Here is a 20,133-nt window from a genome sequence, read left to right as displayed (position 1 = left end):
TACAAATATTGATATTCAATAATTTGATGATGCGAATCAACAGAAATAATAACTGCGTTGTTTCTTCATTAGAAATGTATGTTAAATCACGATTAATGTTTACGACATCTAGCGATTCTGGTTCTTTTATTTTTCATAAACTATTATTTCAGCCATTACTATTATTCTTATCTTGCCCGAAGAGATCTTAAATGAAAGCTGCGATTCACTAGATTTATTTACAGAAAATATTCCATCTAAAAATTTACGAATGACAGCTTTATTTTTCGTGGGCTGTTTTTACACCCGGGCAGTAGTAAATGCCATGTTTAAGATGGTTGGAGTAGGAAATTTGAGTTGGAAATGAATATAACTGCACGTAAAACAAGGTGTACAGAGTGTTCTAATTTTTGTACGCTACTTAGCGATGATACTACTTCTGGTCTGTCAAACTGCATTCACTTGATGCTAAAAATGACAAGACTAAGACACAATTTATGCTAATTATTATTTTTTTAATAATAATGTCACTAGCTTCCCGATTTTAGCCAATACCTGATGCAAGATTTTCATTTTAAATGACTGAACAATTTTCTGATGTTGTCAATGGATCATTTGTGTTTAGTTTTAAAGTCTGAAAAGGAAAACTCACTCGATTTGGTTTAAACAGAACAAATTATTTATTCGTTTTTGGAGAAATAAAAGACAATAATAATAATAACAACAACAACTTTTTGAATGTTAGGAACAACCGGGTGGTCACATAGGACCACATAGCTACCTATAATTGAGCAGTGGTGAAATAAAGGTTAAAACTGATATACACATTTGATATGCACATACACACATCGAGTCATGAAGAAGAATAGTCGACTGGAAATCCGCGTTCGACCCGCTTTTCAGATCGCTTGCTCCTCGTCATAAACCATTCCATTTCTAGCACACTGTCTATGCTTCTCCTATCGGGATGGTCGGGAGCGGGCATCCTTTGGTCACTACGACGCTTCGGAAGTTTCGGAGGATACTCGTGGGCCGGGGGAGGGCACGAACTGCTGCTGGATGTATTTTGCCTCTGTCGCCTCATACGTTCTGGTGGTCGGGCGGGAAGAGGGGGAGGTTGCTCACGATGCTGCCCTCTCTCGGAAATTAAGTCGTATACGATTTCTTCGTAGACATGGAGATCCGTAGCTGTGCTGATGCAAGGCACAGCTACGGCGCTGAAGTCGGCTCCAATAACGCGAGTCGGAGGTACGGGGAGTGAATGGGAACAGGCAAGCGTTCCCGAGACACGAGATATGTTGGATGCTGCTATGATATGTCCGCTTACATGACTGCTACGTCCTTCGCGACCTCTTACCGAAGGTGCAGCATGTCTTTCCCCTAGCGACCTGTAGCCTGAGCTTTGGTCCGGAGATGCTGCTACGTACCTGTCGGCTTCCGTTTCGAGTCGAAAGTCCTCGATCATTTTTAGCACGTGCATCGCCGCTTCGGTTAACCTCGTCCTTGCCGACTTCTCGAGTTTGTCGACTTCTGTAGCCATAGCACCACATGAGTCACCGCTAGGTGGCGCCTCGCTGTAAGACTGGAAACCCTGAGAATAGCTTGCATGGTGATAATTGGGTGACTGTCCTCTGTATTCAGCACCATTTGGATCTGCCAATGAAAGTAAAGAAGCAGTTAGAAAGGGTTCAGTGAATCAACTATTTTCAAACATATAATATTCGTTTGGATTCTGTACTAATTCCCAGTAAAGTAACACTTTGAATATGAAAAAAAATGTGGAATCTGCATGGCAACATTGAGTCTTAGCCCAGTCGGTTTCAACGAAGTCCTTTTGGATGAAAGACCATGTTTCGAATCCTGTCCAAACGTGAACAATCTTTTTTTTTTTTTTTCTCTGCGCTTTTTAACTGAGAGTGAGTTAGTCGATCTCCTATGGAGGGGAAGGGTTTACAAGTTTTTTAAAACAAGCAAACCGGCCAAAACATACATGATTTACTTAGGTATAAGACTAACCATCTTATCCTAAAATTAGGATTACGAAAGCTAATCTGAACAAATCGCAGGCTTCAAGGACCTGTTGGATATCATGGATAATTAATATTAAAAAAAATAAAAAATAAAAATCCGCTAACGCAATTTCTTTCTATGGCCATTTCGATCATTGCTATTATTCTACCTTGTTCGAAGAGATCTCAAATTGATGCAGTGGTTACGCACATCTGCGGAAAATATTCCTTCTGAAAATTTGCGAAGGAGAGCTTATCTTTCGGAACCTGCTTTTGCACCCATTTAAGATTGTTTAGTTTCGAATTGGAAAGAGATTCGAGTAAGAAATGAATATAACTACAAGTAAAATAAGGCGTACAAAGAAGTGTTCTATTTTAGTAGGTGCCTACTTGGTGATGATATATTAATAGCGAGCGCGTTTTCTTCATACTTCTATTTCCTTGGCATTAAATCTCCTTATATTTTCCAGCATATTGGAAACTTCATTGCTATCCAAATGCAGTGTTGTCTTATTTCTTTCGATAAAGATCTCACTTCCTTTCCCTTACTTTACCTTTGATAATATCCAGACAAGATCAAGTTTCTCTTCTTAGTCTCCGACTTGCACCTTTTCCTGCACAAAGACATGAATAGCCTCCCCAGTCACAAAAAAAAACACTCGGTATCCTTTTCTACACAGTTCACTAGTGAGCTAACCTGTACAATACTGCCATTATACAAATTCAGTTTCCAGAAGTATCACAAAAACAGCTTTCGTAGTTCAGTAACGGTAATGCTCTTTGAAAAGAAATTTTCGTGGCGGACGTGGAAGAATTTGTATTTTTACAATACAAAATAATACTTACGAACTTTTAAATACCATTTCCTATTCGATGAAAACAAAGATACTTCACCTAGTTAATCTCTAAATGTTTTCATTTAATTCATCGTACAATGATTTACTGAATACGAATAATGCTAAAATTGATTCTTTTAAGTAATAATTCCTGACTCGATAACTTAATGAACTTATACTGTTCTAGCGCTGCACAGACTTTGGGAAAAAATTCCTTAATAATGGAGAAAGATTCATTGAGTCTCTTTAGGCTGATACAACACAATTTTCCTGTTAACGTTTCCTCTAAAGAAAGGAAACCGCATTTTGTTTACAATTTTTTTTACAATCAAGACAAGCCTTATAAACTCAAAGAGCTATCACGTTCGTCTAGAGGAGGCTTTTACAAACATCGATGACCAAGAGAGAAGATTGTTCAAGAAGACAATGAAAACCATAAATATATAGATAGTTGGTTAAGGAGAAAGAAGGAAACTGTTGATATGTTTTTGAACTGAAGATAGCGGTAGTGTCTGGGGAAGACAGAGTGAGGAAGGCTATTTCCAAACACGGGGATAGACGAAATGAAAGAAAAGGACGATGTCAGTTTGGTAGTTATGAAGATGGACAGTAAAGGGATATTGTGCAGCAGCTGCTTGTATTTTTGACAAGTTTGAACGAAAATTGAGGAATGATAGTGACCACAGACAGAGATACAGAGAGAGAGAGAGAGAGAGAGAGAGAGAGAGAGAAAATCATGAAGACATTTCTGTTCATCTTTAAGACTGATATATACTTTATAGTGTGTAGTTCTTTCTGACATTACATCGCGTGCTTGGACATTAAAACAGCTTCGATTCTATAATGTTATCGAAAGGCAATAACTCTGCAAGGACCTACATCAATGAACTTATTAATGATTCGATGCTGTGTCCCTTCCTCTCGTTAGGGCACTAAGCAATCGTGGCGCTTGCTCCCAGTTTATTTATTTATTTATTTATTTATTTATTTGGCCGATTTCCTTCTCTTCACAACACGATGATGATGATGAGATAATATTCTCTGAAGGAAAAACTTAATGATCACTTATTAGTATTTCTATCTTCTAGAAGCGTATACCTCTCCAACGTTTTCTAAGCATCTTATGCTTTACAAGACACACAGGACTGTGTATTGTGTAATATACGCATTTAATGGGTTGGGTACGAGAAAGATGAGATATAAACACTTGATATCGTAATGATTGGCGCTAAAACCAAACAATAGAAATACGTATTGCCGTGACCCTCCCTTTGAAAGCTAGCATTTCAGGACAGCTTAAATGCAAGGCGGTGATGGAACTGTGTTAATACACTCACCTGGGCCACATTACTAATGGTACTTTGATGATTTTTTAATGGTTGGAGTGATTCGATTCTTTGTTGATGCCGAGATCAAAAGAGCTAAACTCATTGCCTCTGGACCTTTATGAATTATTTACAATCGCTCATTTAAAATGTTTTTTTCTCTCTCCTTATATGTGATATTCATTCCAACTTCTGCAGATTCTTAATTATGAACTACCTAATTCAAGTAAGTCAGTTGCTCCTATGAGTGTTCATTAGTCGAGTATCATTTTATGCTGAACAATAGTTAGTCAAAAAGTTTGCATTATATTTCACGTTTTATGGACAGCGAGCAACTATTAATTAATCAGGTTTTGGTAGTGGTCACAAGAGTTCTTAATATCCGATGGATGTTAAGAGCTCTGATGACAGGGTAATATTTCAGACAAGTGATTTGCGTATATAATTTTCCTATAATAAAAATTTACATGAAATCATTAGAAGGATTTTTTCAAAGTTTAAAGAGATCAAATTACATACTAAATCTTTTTTCTTTATAACTGGAACCATTAAGAAACATCGTAAGAAATACAGCTCATCGCGATCACAGTTTGACCTTTAAATTTGCCCTGAATGCAAATGAAGCTATCTTATAATAATAAAATGGAAATAAAATGATATCGAATGAATGGAATGGGTCAAAAAGATCCTCTAGTAAGCGATATACTGAATAATGATGATGCCTGTAGTAAAACGCGAACATCTTATCACCTAAACTATTCAGTGGAGAAGGATAAAATTGCCTCTTACTCCATTAAGCTTAGATTGCTCATCTTTCTGTCTAAAAAGATCTGAGTGTTTTGATATCTCACATTTGAAACATTCCTCGTATTGTTGAAATTTTATCCATATTAGCATCAACTTCGAAGATCTCAAAGTATCGCCAAACGATTGAAAAGCTCGTGGCTTTATTGCATTGTCAGAAAATTATAATTATTTTATTTTTTATGATAGTTATGTTTGTAGATAATTCATTGATATTTTGAAATTTATTAACTTCAGCATTATATTTTTATTTATTTATCTAAAAACGCCACAAAATTGTTGATTTCTTTACTGAGAGGACTTGATATCCTTGTTTATTGGAATCATCGATCCAAATTTTGAACAAGACTTCTGATTTACGAATATATAATTAATAAATTCTTACATCAGCCCGATGGCATAGTAGAATTTATGCATCACCTATGTACATCAAATATTGGTATAATTTAAGAAAGGCAAACTGGCTCGTTGGTCAGAGAAAGCAAGTCCATCACCTCTGTCCAAGATCTACTAACTTATCCTTGTTAGATTATAAAACTGCTAGAAAATTCGTGATATTTGCGGGATGAAAAACTTTTCACTTGTATGAGACACCAACTAACCCACCTTCAGTTGAAAAGTCCTCATAAAGGTGTTTCGTGTTCTAGACGAGATTCGACGATGCCTTTTTGTCTTTCCAACCAAAGGACATCGTCGATATCGACTGTACTATCGGAAAATACGTTTTATTGAAAATGCTAAGAAAGCGTCATGACTCCTTCCGATGCAGTCAGACGAACCAACAACAACAAAAAAAAATTAACAATTTTTTGAGAGTGTGGATTGTGGATGACTCATAAAAATGATCTCTTGTGTTTGTGCAGGTAGCAACTGAACGATGCCCTTTCATTATGCATTCCAATTGCACATGTCATGCACACATTTCATTGTATTTCCTCCTGCATTTATATAGATGGCTTCTAAGACCGTCTCTAAGGTAATGTCAATCTTTCATGTTCTTCTCGTTACACATCTTTCTGACCTCACCCTGGAAATAAGTGTGCCTTCCACGAGGTCATAATCTTTACTATCTCTCTCTCTTCAAAAAATTAATTACCCAATTAACTTCCACAGATTGCTGTATGCAGAGAACCAATTAATCTATGACATTGTGGTATGCCATCTTTGTCAATAAGTTTATTTCACTTATTGAAGAAGCGAAGTTTCGCCAACCCCGTGTGTTTCTCCAGTTAGCTGGTGAACTTGGCTACAAATTACAGCACCAAACAATTCTCAGTACTTATAAATGTAGTCATAACATCCTTTTAAAATGTTTTTTCATGCTATGAATGGATAGCATCACGCCATTTTAATTTAAACGAGCACAGATCTTCTCTGTAAATTCTTTATAAAGAAAAAAATTGTTTTGTTTTTTTTAATTACAAAGTATCAACGAAGAAACGCAAACAAATGCCAGGCAGGAATTCCATCCAAGGCACTTCTTGAACTAAGTTGATAGCAAAATCATATTTATATGCCATTTACTGTTATCTTAGCATGTCTTTCATTCATTTTCTTTTAAATAGATTTGCAGAATATGATTGTTTGAATACTGTACGGAATTAGTCTTTGCTTTAAGTGTTACCTCATATACTGAGTTTTGGTATTAAATATCATTTTGTCTGCTTATCATCAATGGCATAACGGATAAATTAGGGACTTTCACAAATAGTAGGGTAGTCCTTCCAAATATAAATACATCATTAAGGAAGACAGAGAATCTTATATGTTAAGAGCAATTCAACAGAGAATTTGCATTTATAAGCATATTTCCATCTTATATAGAAATAATATTCAATCGCTCGTTGCAACAATTTTAGTCACAAGTTCTTCAAACGTCGGGAGCACTGTGTGCCCCTCCGCTATGGTACTCATTTTGATACAGTAATAACTACATTGATTTTTATTTTTTTTATTTTTATTTTTTAAAGATTTTAAAGTCACTTAAATATAGGGCTGAATCACGATGGTTTTTATTTTTTTCAATAAAGCGCGTCTGTAGTGCATTCAAAAGGACAACTTGGCCTGTTCTTTGCTTGGAAAAAAGTTGAGTTTGACTCTCGTCATGACGAGAGGAACTTTGATGAAGTCTTTCTCTATTGAAGTTGATGCGATGTTATTAGGATTTTTTCCGTCCCTAAAATGGGTAGACTGGCCGGAGAAGACATGTAGTTGGTAAATAACGATACAATGCGGTGAAATAATGATGTGTGTGTGGGTGGGGGGAGTGGATTAAGGAGAAGCCTTATCATAGGACTTCATGAGAATTCGAAGTAATAATAATAATAATAATAATTCATCAATGTTAGTATTAATTTTAACCACTAATGATAAAAAATGAACAATGTATGCGAGAACATGACACGTAAGACATATTGAAATACTAAAACTGAAAAAAAAATCGCGTAGTGTTATTGTGGAAGTGAATGTTTGTTTTCGCTTTTGACTTGATGCCAATTCATCATCGCATAGAAGATGGCTTATTCTAAATCGAAAATTCTTCCTATGATAAACATTATTCAAGTTTTGTGTCTTTTATCAGTTTGAATTATTTCTTTAAGAAAATATAATTTCCCATGCTTGTCTCAAATCCAGATGAACGCAGTGAGTGACAGTTCTTTCATTTGCCTCCCGAAACCAGAGTGTTTAAATCCCACAAATTAAGCATTCCTGTCAGAATAACGCACGCACTTTACAGACATAATACGTCGTCCTCTTCAGTCAAGCTGATTCGGCCATAATTCGAATTCTTTCAGAATGTCGGTGATATCGTACAAAACGTTCATCTCTCGACAGAGACATTTATATTTATCTAAGGAGAAATTCATTCTCCTTAAAAAAGTCAAAATCTGCACTTAAAATTGCATCAAATTTGAGCACGGATTTTCAAATATCTTCCTTCCGTCTCTCTCTCTCTCTCTCTCTCTCTCTCACACACACACACACGATCCTAGAATTATTTACATTGTAACTTGAACTTCCCAATAATTTGAAGCAGATTTTTTGAATTCAGTTTCTTCAATCTGAAGAGTATTTTACAATAAATGTGCTTCGTCATCGAGGAAAAAAAATCTTCAAAAGAATACTATGTTGTCTAGTTTATTGTTGTTCTAGCATCTACTCTTAAATTCTGTTCTTCTACCATTGTTTTACTCCAAGCATTTCTGTAATTCCCAGTCGAGTGAAATTTTTCATGTATGCGATTGATTACGTTTTAGTATTCTCCCAGCGGAGATACGTGACTAACGTTCGCCTTTTATGCACACTTCCTCGTGAATTCAGGATTGTTTTCGATTTTAAGTGAGATGCAAGAAGTTGTTTTATTCGAGAAAGACCACAGCGAAGCCTGTCTCTAGCACTCTCAGTTTCGCTAATATCTCAAATAAAACATGGAGGTTTTCCCAATAAGTCGAAACCAACGACTTGGTTTTGATGCTGTATATCTCAACAACCATTCTAAACTGGGAAAGACAATTTTTTTTCAAACACCCTTCCGAATATTAAAGATTAATATCAAACACAATCATCTTTTTCACCTGGTAAAAACATATCAGCAAAGGATGTACAGAAATTACAGAATCGGTTTAAATTAAGAAAGTGGATCACATTTAGAAACGCCAAAAAAATGTTCAATCGTCTTTTAATTTGTCTTAATCAAAAAATGCCCTTGTGTTGGTAACTTCAAGCTTCCCCTAAGATATTATTGTCGGAGATGTAAATCGAATTGGCCTAGAACAAGTAGCGATATTGCTTTTAATGTCTACTGAAAGCCACACATTCAGAAATATATATTTAAGAAGCAGTGACAGGTACCTAAACTATGGGCATTCTGATCTCTTCATTTCCTTTACTTACACTTTTTTTTTTTTTTTTGCAAGGCAGCGAAATATATATGTTTCTTAGTCAAATATCTCTTGATCTAACATGACTGACAAAGCTTTTAACGCCTAAATAACAAAATTACGGGTTACAGCTTACACTTAATTGAGAAAATTAAGTGTAAGCTGTAACCCATCGAATTTCAGAACAACAGGACTTATACACTCTCAAATTGATATTATCTGTGCAGAGTTACCGAACCTTTAGTCCGTCCACACTTCATCGTACTAAAATATGCGATAGGGATAGAAAATGTCGTGGTGAAATTCACACTAAAATATTACATAATCCCCCCCCCCTTTTTTTTTCTTTCAATCTTTACAAAAAAAATATGCTCCGTGAACAATCAGATCCGAATTCTCCTTGCATGATAGATTAAATGCATAAAACAAATATCTCCAGGGCTACTAAAAGAGACACAGGCTGGATATGACAGATTCTTCCTATCAAGGAAGACATGGAGGTGGTGGATTTATAGCCAAGATTAAGATGCGCATTAGAAAATCATATCAACAAAATGAAGTTGACAATAGAATGAATGAAAGGATTGAATTTGATAGTTTGAATTACTACAGAAGTAAGACCATGAGGCTGAATCTATTACTTCTATTAAGTGTGTGCAGTTCCGGCCGGTTTGTTTATGGAATGAAAAATCCCAGTTCGTAAGATTATTATTGTTAACTGGGATTACCGCAGAAGCAACGAAGGCTATGAAACAAATGTATTTTGAATGTTAATATATTTAGGATTAAAGTCGGGCTCTTGTGGGATGTAGTTATTTTACTCATTGGCCCAATGAGTGGGACGTCTCTGTTAATTTATCCAATAATGCTCTTATTCGTCTTAGAAGATGTGTTTTTCATTTCTGGGAGGATTCTTCAGCAAACTGAATTACCATCGCTTCCAAGAAAGAAAGTTGGACTCTTTCTGTGGCGAAATTTGATTATACTACAATATCAGTGAGTCGGAAGTATAATGGTAAACCCAATAGTATTATTTACCAAAAAAAGCACTTACATGAATGCTATTAGTGGACTGATTCCATAGAAAATGAACGAAAAATGATTATTTTAAAGACAAAAAATCTTGCAAAACCATATAAAGAAACACCACTAACTAAATAATAAACATGGTATTCGTTATTGAAACTAAATCCTATTGAGGAGCAACGGTAAAAGAAAACATCAATCAAACATAAATTTCCAGAATTTATGTACGTGAATATCTCAAAATTTACAGAAATTACATATCGCAATCTGCTTCTTAGTTATCTTTTGTGGTAAGGATAGAAATATCTGATTTGCTTCTCTTTTATACAGTCTCCAATTGGACCAACTATGAGAAGATCATAGGCTACACGTGCACAGAATTTCACAATTAAAGTGAGAAGAAAATGAAGTGAGAACTGAAAAATGTTTATTAAAAATATACTAAAATATATTAATTTTGCCGCCTTGTTCGGAGAGTGGTTAACGTAATCGCTCTCCAACCAACAGGGTGCGAACTCAAGCGCCACCATGGACATGAATATTTGGGATTGTTGATGAGTGGAAGATGATTTTACCACCTGATGTGAGACCATCTTAGTAAGAGAAGTAATTAAATTCTTACCACTGACTTTGAGACCGCTCACGATTCCTCCTGAAGGTGTTCTTTTAGTCCACGTTGGTATATGGCGACATGGATACTCCTCCATCCTTTCCAGATCATAATATTCCGCGTCGCGATACAGGAACCTCTGTCTTTCCTGATCTCTTCGAGGAATGGAACTCGACGTAGAAGGCGCTGCAGCATCTTCAGCGCTGACCGCTGCACAGAAGATGACGTTATGGGCCGAACAAGTCTCTCCTTGGTCACTGACTGTTGGAGTGGTAGCTGCAGAGCGAGGAAGACGTCTTCGGGAGGGACGAAATTCCCTGTTATTTCCAAGAAACGATTGCCTCAAGTACATCAGATGGTCGAGTGCCACGTCGTTTAACCCAGAAGGGACTTCCGGACGTTCGCATCGATGCCTTGAATGATGTTTCCGGAGAACCGCCGTTCCGAGTCGAGTACCGGAGACATCACGTTTTGGACTGCCTCTGTGTCGCCTTATCCTCCGTCTATGGGCCGACGTGGACTCGATCGTGTCGTCACTCGTGTTTGAGCTGCTCCGAACCACTTCCGGTGAGCCAAAACTGTCCACTACTTCCGGAGTAGTACAAAGACTCTTATAGCCGCTATCAACAGAGTTCGATCCGGCATAACCGGCCACTGATTCTCGATCGCTTCCAATGAAATGGGGATGTTGAACCGGATGGATAACTCGAGGTTCGTCACGTTTTCGAAATTTGACTTCTTTGTACATCATGTCAAGGTCGGAGTCATCAGATTGGGCGGGATTCGTGGTCAACGTACTTATAGTGTCTAGCAAAGGGTTGAATGTCGGTTTGCCACTATCTGAAGTCCGGCCTTTACGACCTGCAGAATCGCTGGTACCTGAACTTTCTGACCCGGATGTTGTATGCATTTGCATTCTCTTTGGCAGGCGCGTGGCTTGGATATGTTTCATTCGGCTGTCGGGAAATGGAAACTTTGTGACTCTTTTGTCAGGTGTGCTGCTACTGCTCGAAGAAGGTGGAGTGGTCTGGGAGCGTGCATCCTTCACTGGCGGAGGCGGTGGTGGTGGTAGTGGCTGGGATGGTGCGTCGTCTTTTTTTCCTGCAGACGATGAAGAAGTAGTCGTGGTGGTAGTAACAGCCTTGTGTCCAGACTGTTTACCAAATACTTCTTCAAAGACAGCATACATCTGCCACATTTGGCGTGCCACAGCATCTCCTTGGAGGATGAGCTCGACCTAATAGCAGATAAAAATAATAAATGAAGAAAAAAAAATTTAAAACGTATACTGATACTTTACAGATATGGAGCATTATGGAAAATGTTTCCGAAAACAGACATTTATAAAATTAGGAAATTAAGCATCTAATAAAATTGTATTACAATTACTTACAGAACACTGAACATTTTGATAGCAAATATCCGATAACCTTTCTCCAGAGAGGTTTATCAGGCAAACGCTACATATAATGCGTTTAACAGACAAGTTCACTATCTTTTCAGAAATAAATCGTGTAGCACATTGAGAATTCATGTTTAAGGCACCTGTAGAGAGTGGATTTCTGGACCGACTGTAGTTGCTTTGTAAAGAAAATAATAAAAACGAGGTTTAGGAGTTTTTTTCTGATTTTGCCGACCAAATCACGGTTTTCACAAAGTATTTATTTAATTTTGTATCAGTATGGAAGTCAAAGCTCTCTTGAAACGACTCTTCTGGTGTTTTGACGGTGTTTGAATAGTCTGCTGCATCATAAAAAAATGATAGCATGAGGTTCATTGATAAGAGGCAGTGAAGTGTTAGCATTCGGTACTGTATTATTATCTTGAAGGTGGGCACCATACAGTGGTCAACAGTATTGCTGGTTGGCTAATGCTTTTACATACCGGAGCCATTTTTTTACAAGGTTTGAAACTGTGTAATAGACCTGAGAACATATTTCGTATATGGAAAGCTAAAATTGATACTTCCTTGATATACCCGTCTGGGCCACATTTGAATCCAAGATTTCGTGTACTTTAAATAAATGTCTGGTCATTTATAAAACTGAGTAAATGCTCCTTATTAGCAAATTTAAGAAGTATGCATAACCGTTCCCATAATGACCTCTGTGGAGCACCAGATGATGATACCGTACTCTAGATGATTGCTGCTGCATGCGTAAGTATATGAGGTGTGAATAAATGGGAGAAGTATAATTATTTTCCTGGTAGATAGTGCTAACAGCAGAACTGTCGTTGCGTGCTGCTGTGTCCTTTGTATGATCCAGAGGTTCAGTTTATGTGTGTACATAAAAGAAGTTATTCTTTCATAAAAATTGGATATATATACACTTATAATACGAGGAAATACACCGCTTGGAAAGAAGTCAACAGACCCCCCCCCCACCCTCCCTGTCAAGGTACATCGTGCCAGGTAACCAGTAACGGCATTTGTAGCAGGTTAAAATTGAGGAATATGATGTTCCTAAGTCAGTGCAAGTGTGATTGGATGAAAACGATGCGAGAAGGGAACTGACGGAGTTCGACAAAGGAATTGTGATAGGATGCCATGTTGCAGGCCTATCGTCCGCCCCATAACAGTTCAGGATCTCATTACATGCCTATAGGAAAAAGGTCCAAAATTCCAATTGATCGCTATCGTACGCTTGTGGAAATTATGCCCCATAGGATTGCTGGAGTCATAGCAGTCATGACAAGTTAAATGTTCTGTGGATAAATCATTCAGATATAATATTAAATAAAAAAAAAGTATTATTAATTACTATAAGATTTTAGCAATTTAGTTTGTAATTGAAATTATTAAATGATGCGAACTACCGATGTGTCATTAGTACATTGTTATACTAATGATAATAACGAATAAAGGGCTTATTTTACATTATGATTTTAAGATATTAAAATAATTTTATCTACATTTTATGCAACTGTTTCTTCGTATCGTAATTTACCAGCTGCATTTTTTTTTCATTTTATTTTTGTTTTTAGCGTAGTTTCATATTTTATTTTTCTCTTAAAAATCCATTTAGCGTTCTGTGACGTTCGTTGGATTTAACGTGAAAATATCCGATTGACAACTGAAAAAATTCATCCCACATTACACTTTATGTGCGCGACCGAATTCTTACTTTAAATCATCACTGACTATGCACTTCCAGTAAAGGATTATGACGTCAAAGGTGCTATGGAAACATCAACTGATCATGTGCTAACGCAAACCATTGCATCCTAAATTGACAATACGTGTCATGAAAGAACTAAGTGGAAGAATCTTTGCACAAAAGGTACATGCAGATGATTAGTTTCTGCGCTGTTATTATCCATTAGGAAAAATATATATGCTGTTGTTTATTTATATATTATTTGATGGTGTTAAGTGACTTTTATATATTGAATTGAACAAACCATTTTAACAAATCTTTTCATCATCATCATCATCATCAAATTCCTGCCATGTACCCTCAAGGGGTGTGCAGGATATGATAGTACTACATGAAAAAAATTACATCATTACTAACTTCCTATCTACAATTTTCCTCCAAATCAGTCTGTTACTTGTCAAGACTCCAACATTATCAGATCTTATATTTCTATCGTCTAAGGCACTTTGTACCGTATCAATCCACCTATATCTTGGTCTTCCTCTGGGTCGTTTTCCTGCCAACCTGGCAGAGAACACTTGTTTTGCTAATCTTTCACCGCCCATTCTGTTTAAGTGACTATACCACCTGAGATTAGCTCTGCTAACGCATTCCTGGAATGCTGACAATGTCAAGTTCTTTCCTCATATCCTCATTTTTAATATGATATTGCCATTGATGCCAATCTGTTCATGCCTCTAATCTTTCTCAGGACTCATATCTGCGGTCTCTAGTCTCTGGTCAAGTGTTTTACTTCTGACCCAGTTCTCAGATCCATAAGTTAAAAGTGGTTTGAAAACTGTCTTGTATATAGCTAATTTAGTGTTCCGACTAATTTCTCTCTTATTCCATATGAATTTATTCATTTGACTTTCTACCATACCAGCTTTGCTGATTCTGTTGTCTATTTCCATATTTAATTTACCATCTTCACTAAAAATTGTGCCTAAGTAGCTGAAATGTTTCACTTGTTCTACAGGTTTTCCATTCACAACACAGTTGACATTTTCAATGATTCTGCCTATTTTCATTGTCTTTGTCTTTTTATTGCTGACCTTCATACCATATCTATTACAACAGCTATTCAATTCAGTCAGAGAATCTTGCAGACTTGTAGCGGATTTATTTAGAAATATAACATCGTCCGCATGAAGCAAAGAGCTGACATTAACATCTCCAATTATGATATCATGTTTAATACCACTTTCCTTCACATTATGAAGGAAAGTGGTAACAAATCTTTTTAGATTTTTAAATATATATTTTAATGAACAGGTTGAATGCATTTGCAGTATAATTGTAAAGAATGATATTCCTTTAGAATGAGTCAATTACCAGCCGTTATTCCAATCCTGCAGCTAAGCCGACTTCCCTACACTCATTAAAGAATTTCTTTTACTTCAAACGAAGTGTTCCTAATTTAATTTATCACCATTTTCAAAGTTTACGAAGCGTGCGAACTCATTCAAGTACTTGCTTTTCAAACTTTTGTTTGAATGATGCTCGCAATGCTTTTCTATTCACACAACAAGAAGAAGCGACATGAATGACAGATTCTTTTTTCTTTCCTACTTCAAACTCCAATTACAACGAGGTGCTCTTTTGCTTCTTCGAGAAGTTTTTTTTTTCATCCACATTTTAATTACTGTAATTAATTATCTTCAAGAAATGTAGCTTTTGTATTACACAACTCCTTAAGTTAATTGTCTTCTAATAACAATCGATACATGGAAACAAAGCTAGCATTTGAGGTTTAATGAGTTATGCAATTCTGCTACCTCTAATTCAATTAAGAATTTTTGTTCTTAATTACTTAAGATATGGCTTTAAGGCTTTTATTGGCTCAAAGTTCTAGTATACGTGAAGGACTGATTTTGCCCCTTAACTTCACTCATTTTTAAGAGCTAAATAAACCAATCCATCAGGATTAATTGCATATATTAAGCGTGGATTCATTTCGATAGGGTTAGAGGGAAAACGCTCAAAGTATTTGCTGTCTAAACGTTACGCGACTGGTAGTTCAAGTAAACTTTGTGAAGGAAATTCTTAGAAGCATGTCAACTAATAGAAAGTCCTAAAGTTCATTTCGAGGTTCGATGTGCGCCTTGTTTCTGCGAACGGATCAATACTTCAGTGTAACATAAAATACAGCGAAGTGAGTCATGCAGGTGAATCATTTTTAGTCGATCGTTAAAACCTTTAAACAACCGACAAGGAGGTCGTGTCATTGTTCATATATCGTATACGAGTGTGAAGTTTTTGTTATTCCATTTATATTTTTAGATCTTGCTTTTTTTCTTTTAATAACAAGTTGTTCGGTTTGAGTTTCTTGAAGATTTAATCTCTTTATTCATCTATTTTTTTTATTTTAATTTCAAACATACATAACTAAGCAAAGATTTTTTTATTATAAAAAAACAAAATGAAGAAGCACATCAAACCCTTATTTCTAAATGGCAAATGTAAATATTAAATGCTGCACGCACCATTGATTATATTCAAAGAAAATACACAAACTCAAGCATTTCCTCCCAATCCCCCCCCACCTAAGTTTCAATTTTTATGTAAAGAATTTTTAAGAATGTCACTTTGAAAACAACAATCAACTAAAAAAAACGAGGTGAATATGCCACCCTGTAAATAAAGGGTTTTTAACACAAGACGAAAATGAATAGATTTATTGCTCATCCAACCTTTTTATTCCTTCTTTTTCTGAACTTACCAGTTCAGACTGGTTATTTTATAGTGGCGTGTGTATTTGTGTGTGTGTATATATATATATATATATATATATATATATATATATATATATATATATATATATATATATATATATATATATATATATATATATATATATATATATATATATATATGAATACTCATTTGAGCACTATTGTTAAAGTAAAATCCTTGTTCCTCAGAGATGGATGAATCTCTGAGAAAAATTGCATAAATGCGCCAAATTGTATAAAAATACGTTAATTTAAGGTAAATCATTAAAATAAGTGTTGTTACAAAACTATTTATTACTACATGGAAATGTATCAGAAAATATTTACAAATATCAGGAGTATTAATAGCCAAGTTGTAGGGTTCAAGTACTATAATCAATATAACTTATTGGAGGGGCCATGTTCTTACACCAAACTGTTCATGATATTCAAGAAATATCAAGGAGAGTAAGCCAAGAGTATACTTTAATACCTTTAATTTTTTAATATATACTTCAATAACATCATAACGATCAAAAGCAAAATATTTGGAATACAAGTAAACCAACAAACAAATTAAGTGACATCATTAATCACAAATGACTTAGACTTATACTTAATCACAAATGACTTATACTCTGCTAGAAGAGTATTTAAAATATTAAAATCATATGAAGTTTTAGGGTGTTTTGTAATATGAAAACATCCAGATAAAAAACAAATGTGTCATTAAGGAGTAAAATAGTGATTAATAATAGAATACCGGCACAAGCAAATATATTCAAATATATCATATGAGAAAGTAAAAGAGACATATAATATATTTAATTTTGTTAAAATAAATGCATAATAAATAATATATTTTAACCATTATATTTAATACAAAAACACAAAAGAAACAGATTATATAATATTCTCTTCAAACGAATATTACTGGTGGAAGTAAAATATGGATCTTAAAATTTAAAAAGAAAATAAAAAAACTAATGAAAAGTGCAAAAATGAAATTTAGAGAAAAAGTTAGAAATTTAGCGACCATAAAAGTGATGAAATTGTACAATGACTAAATATAAAAGCAATAAACTATTATAACTAAACATGCCTAAACCGAATGCATTATGCCGTCAAAATTAGCAAACAAAATATAAATGAACTGAACAAAGAAAATTTGTCGTTTCGAAATTACAAGAGAGCAGCTATGAAGCGATGAGACTAGTGTATGTTAGTGTATCTTATGTGGGGTTGACTGTGTGGTTTCTTCCGGCCAATTTCTTGTTTTGCAGGGTGAAAATCCAAGTTGCCAAGAGAGAGAGAGAGAGAGAGAGAGAGAGAGAGAGCCTATAACGACCGCACGGTACGATAAAGAAATGAAAATTGGCAGATAAAGAAAGAGCATGCATGAGATAAACTGGCCGTTTGGTTAAATTGCGTGATGAGAATCCGTTGAAGTGAAAGTTTCCAACTAAATCTGTCCAGCAGATATTTCGATGAAAATTTTGGAAAAAAAGAAAGATACAGCAATTGCGTATGAACAAAAAATCTTCCGCTTATAATATATAAAAGAAACAGTACTTGGAAATCAATTCTTTATTTTTGCAGTAATCCCATCATTCCTATTGAGACATTAACCCTCGTTGCAATTATTAATTATTTTATTTTATTTTATTTAGTGATTTTATTCGAATTCTTTGATAATTTTCTTTTTAAAAGTTGCGTATGTGGTGTGCGTTTCTGACCGTAAAAAACTACAACAGACTGCTGTTGTAGTTTTTTAGTTTTGCCAGTCAAGCCTAAATTATGGGAAATAAATTCTTTCTGCACTTGTTTTACTTAACTAAGTTTTAACAAAATCAGAGTGAACCGTTGAATTATGTTAAAGTGAGATAATTCCTTAATTTTGTTTTCAGTACCCAGAGGATGATGATGATAATGAAATGTAACGACAGAATAATATCAGCTAAGAACGTTTTCAGCTAGTGGCCTTGATAATCTCTCTATCTCTCTCTCGATCATTTAGAGCTTATGGTATGCAAGTTTTTTACCTTCCCAACAAAGTTTTTTCCACATAGAAGCACTTAAGTATTTAAAGCACACAAATTAGTTTCAAGAATCCCTTAAGCCCTTAATTAGTTCATCGAGACCAGATAAAAGTTTCGTGGAATTTTGTTTTGTTAAACACCTTAAGAGAAGCGTTAATTTACTGTCTCAGGATAGCGGAAAACACGACGATGGCGAATAATTATATACGGTATACTCTAAATAAAGGTTTTAATAATCAACATGATTTAATATTTGTTCGAAATACATGTAAAAGAATGAATTCGTGGTTTATTTGCAACGTTTGACAATATGAATCTCTTGAGAATTTTGAAATAGTTTATAAAATATTAAACCGCTCTCAACGGTGAAGGTTATTGCAGGATAAATAACCTAGAAATTGTCAAAATTTGAGTGAGTGAGAGCAAATATTCTGGGAAAAGTTCCATGCAATTACGACGGAGTCAATTATCATCATGAAACAAATTGCACAAATCAACCTCCTGTGGAGAAGCGTATGCGACTGTCCAATTTTAGTAAACTCCACCCTAGAGAATGAATTAGCCAGAATACGGTTAGTCCCACATTGGAATTCAAAGAACGGCATTGTCACATGGATAACAGCTCTGTGAGCAGACTGGTTGCTATGTTATATTGGGTAGTAGTTTTAGAATTTTGTAATATGAAAACATCCAAATAAAAAAACAAATGTGTCATTAAACATGAAACAAATTCGAAAACACAGTGTTTTTGAATCTTCTGAAAACTTTGGAATTCTATTTTATGCTCCACTGTGGAGGGGATGAAAAACAAAAGTATGATTATGTTACGAATAAAACACACGTTATTCAACAAAATACATCTTTTGTAGACTAATGCGTCATGTTTTATTTATTCAAAGCAAAATTTCAATTATTTGTAGGCATGTTTTTCTTTGTTTTCCATTACCACTTTATTTTCACGGAATCACTGTGTAAACCGTTGGCTTTCAAATGGTGGCCCAGTAAGTTCTGCCCTTGCTTTGCCAATAACAGGCTTCGGACCAGAATCGTACCATACCATGGATTCATGGATTCATTACTAGTCTCCACAGTAAGTGTCCAGGGTACGTTTGGCTCACCCATAGTGTATATATACTACAGGTTTTTCATCTTTTGTAGGTTTCGGTAATCTAAAAACTATGTTCTACAGCATACATATAATAACAACAGACGTCAGTATGCCTTGTGAACACATCTTTAAAGAAAAACCAATGCTATTCGGAGAGAGCTGTCGACTGGCCTCGATTTTCTGCTACAACAAACTGAAACGCTTATATGGTAACCTCCATATACTGCGGCACACCATTCTAGATTCATGGAGGTAGAAATCAAACTGTACATAATCAAAAGTAACCAATCAAATATCTTTATCACGGTAATTTGTATTCGCGAACAGAATACTTAAGCAGTGATCAATACACTACAATTACATTTATGACGGATGCATTACATATTAACGTTCAGTGCAACAATAATGGTGAAAGAGGACTGATACTCACGATTAATATTCTTATTGTATGAATAGAAGACAGGCCCACTTCTCCATAATTTAAAAATATCTTCGATAAGCACTATGAGAAAAAATATGTTAACTTCCTCTAATGTACGAAATCTGATGACGAACTCATGGCTATTAGCTGGACAAGTGCAGATACCGAACATAGTTAATTTCCATGAATGATCTGATGTTAATGATAGAACTATAGAGGTTGTAAGCGTCTCAGAAACAGTGCT

The 20,133-nt window shown here is 35.2% G+C and overlaps 1 protein-coding gene across 2 annotated transcripts in view; it reads right to left on the bottom strand.

Annotated features, from left to right (window-relative positions):
• Positions 1-635: 635 nt before the first annotated feature.
• LOC150106526 (uncharacterized) overlaps positions 636-20,133 on the bottom strand; it is a 75,411-nt gene continuing 55,913 nt past the window's right edge. For both annotated transcript variants that reach the window (XM_090392515.1, XM_090392516.1), the window contains 2 exons: positions 10,483-11,707; positions 636-1,632 (listed from right to left, as the gene is read on the bottom strand). In XM_090392515.1, coding sequence (XP_090248641.1) covers positions 833-1,632; positions 10,483-11,707 — 2,025 coding nt within the window. In that variant the 3' untranslated portion in view covers positions 636-832. The remainder of the gene's footprint in view (positions 1,633-10,482; positions 11,708-20,133) is intronic.

The sequence above is a fragment of the Typopeltis vanoorti genome, chromosome 5, assembly GCF_054136105.1.
Source record: "Typopeltis vanoorti isolate ZY-2024b chromosome 5, IOZ_Tvanoo_1.0, whole genome shotgun sequence".
NCBI classification, from domain to species: domain Eukaryota; kingdom Metazoa; phylum Arthropoda; class Arachnida; order Uropygi; family Thelyphonidae; genus Typopeltis; species Typopeltis vanoorti.
The sequence above is the reverse complement of the archived record's forward strand: the minus strand, read 5'-3'. Positions and strand labels throughout refer to the sequence as shown.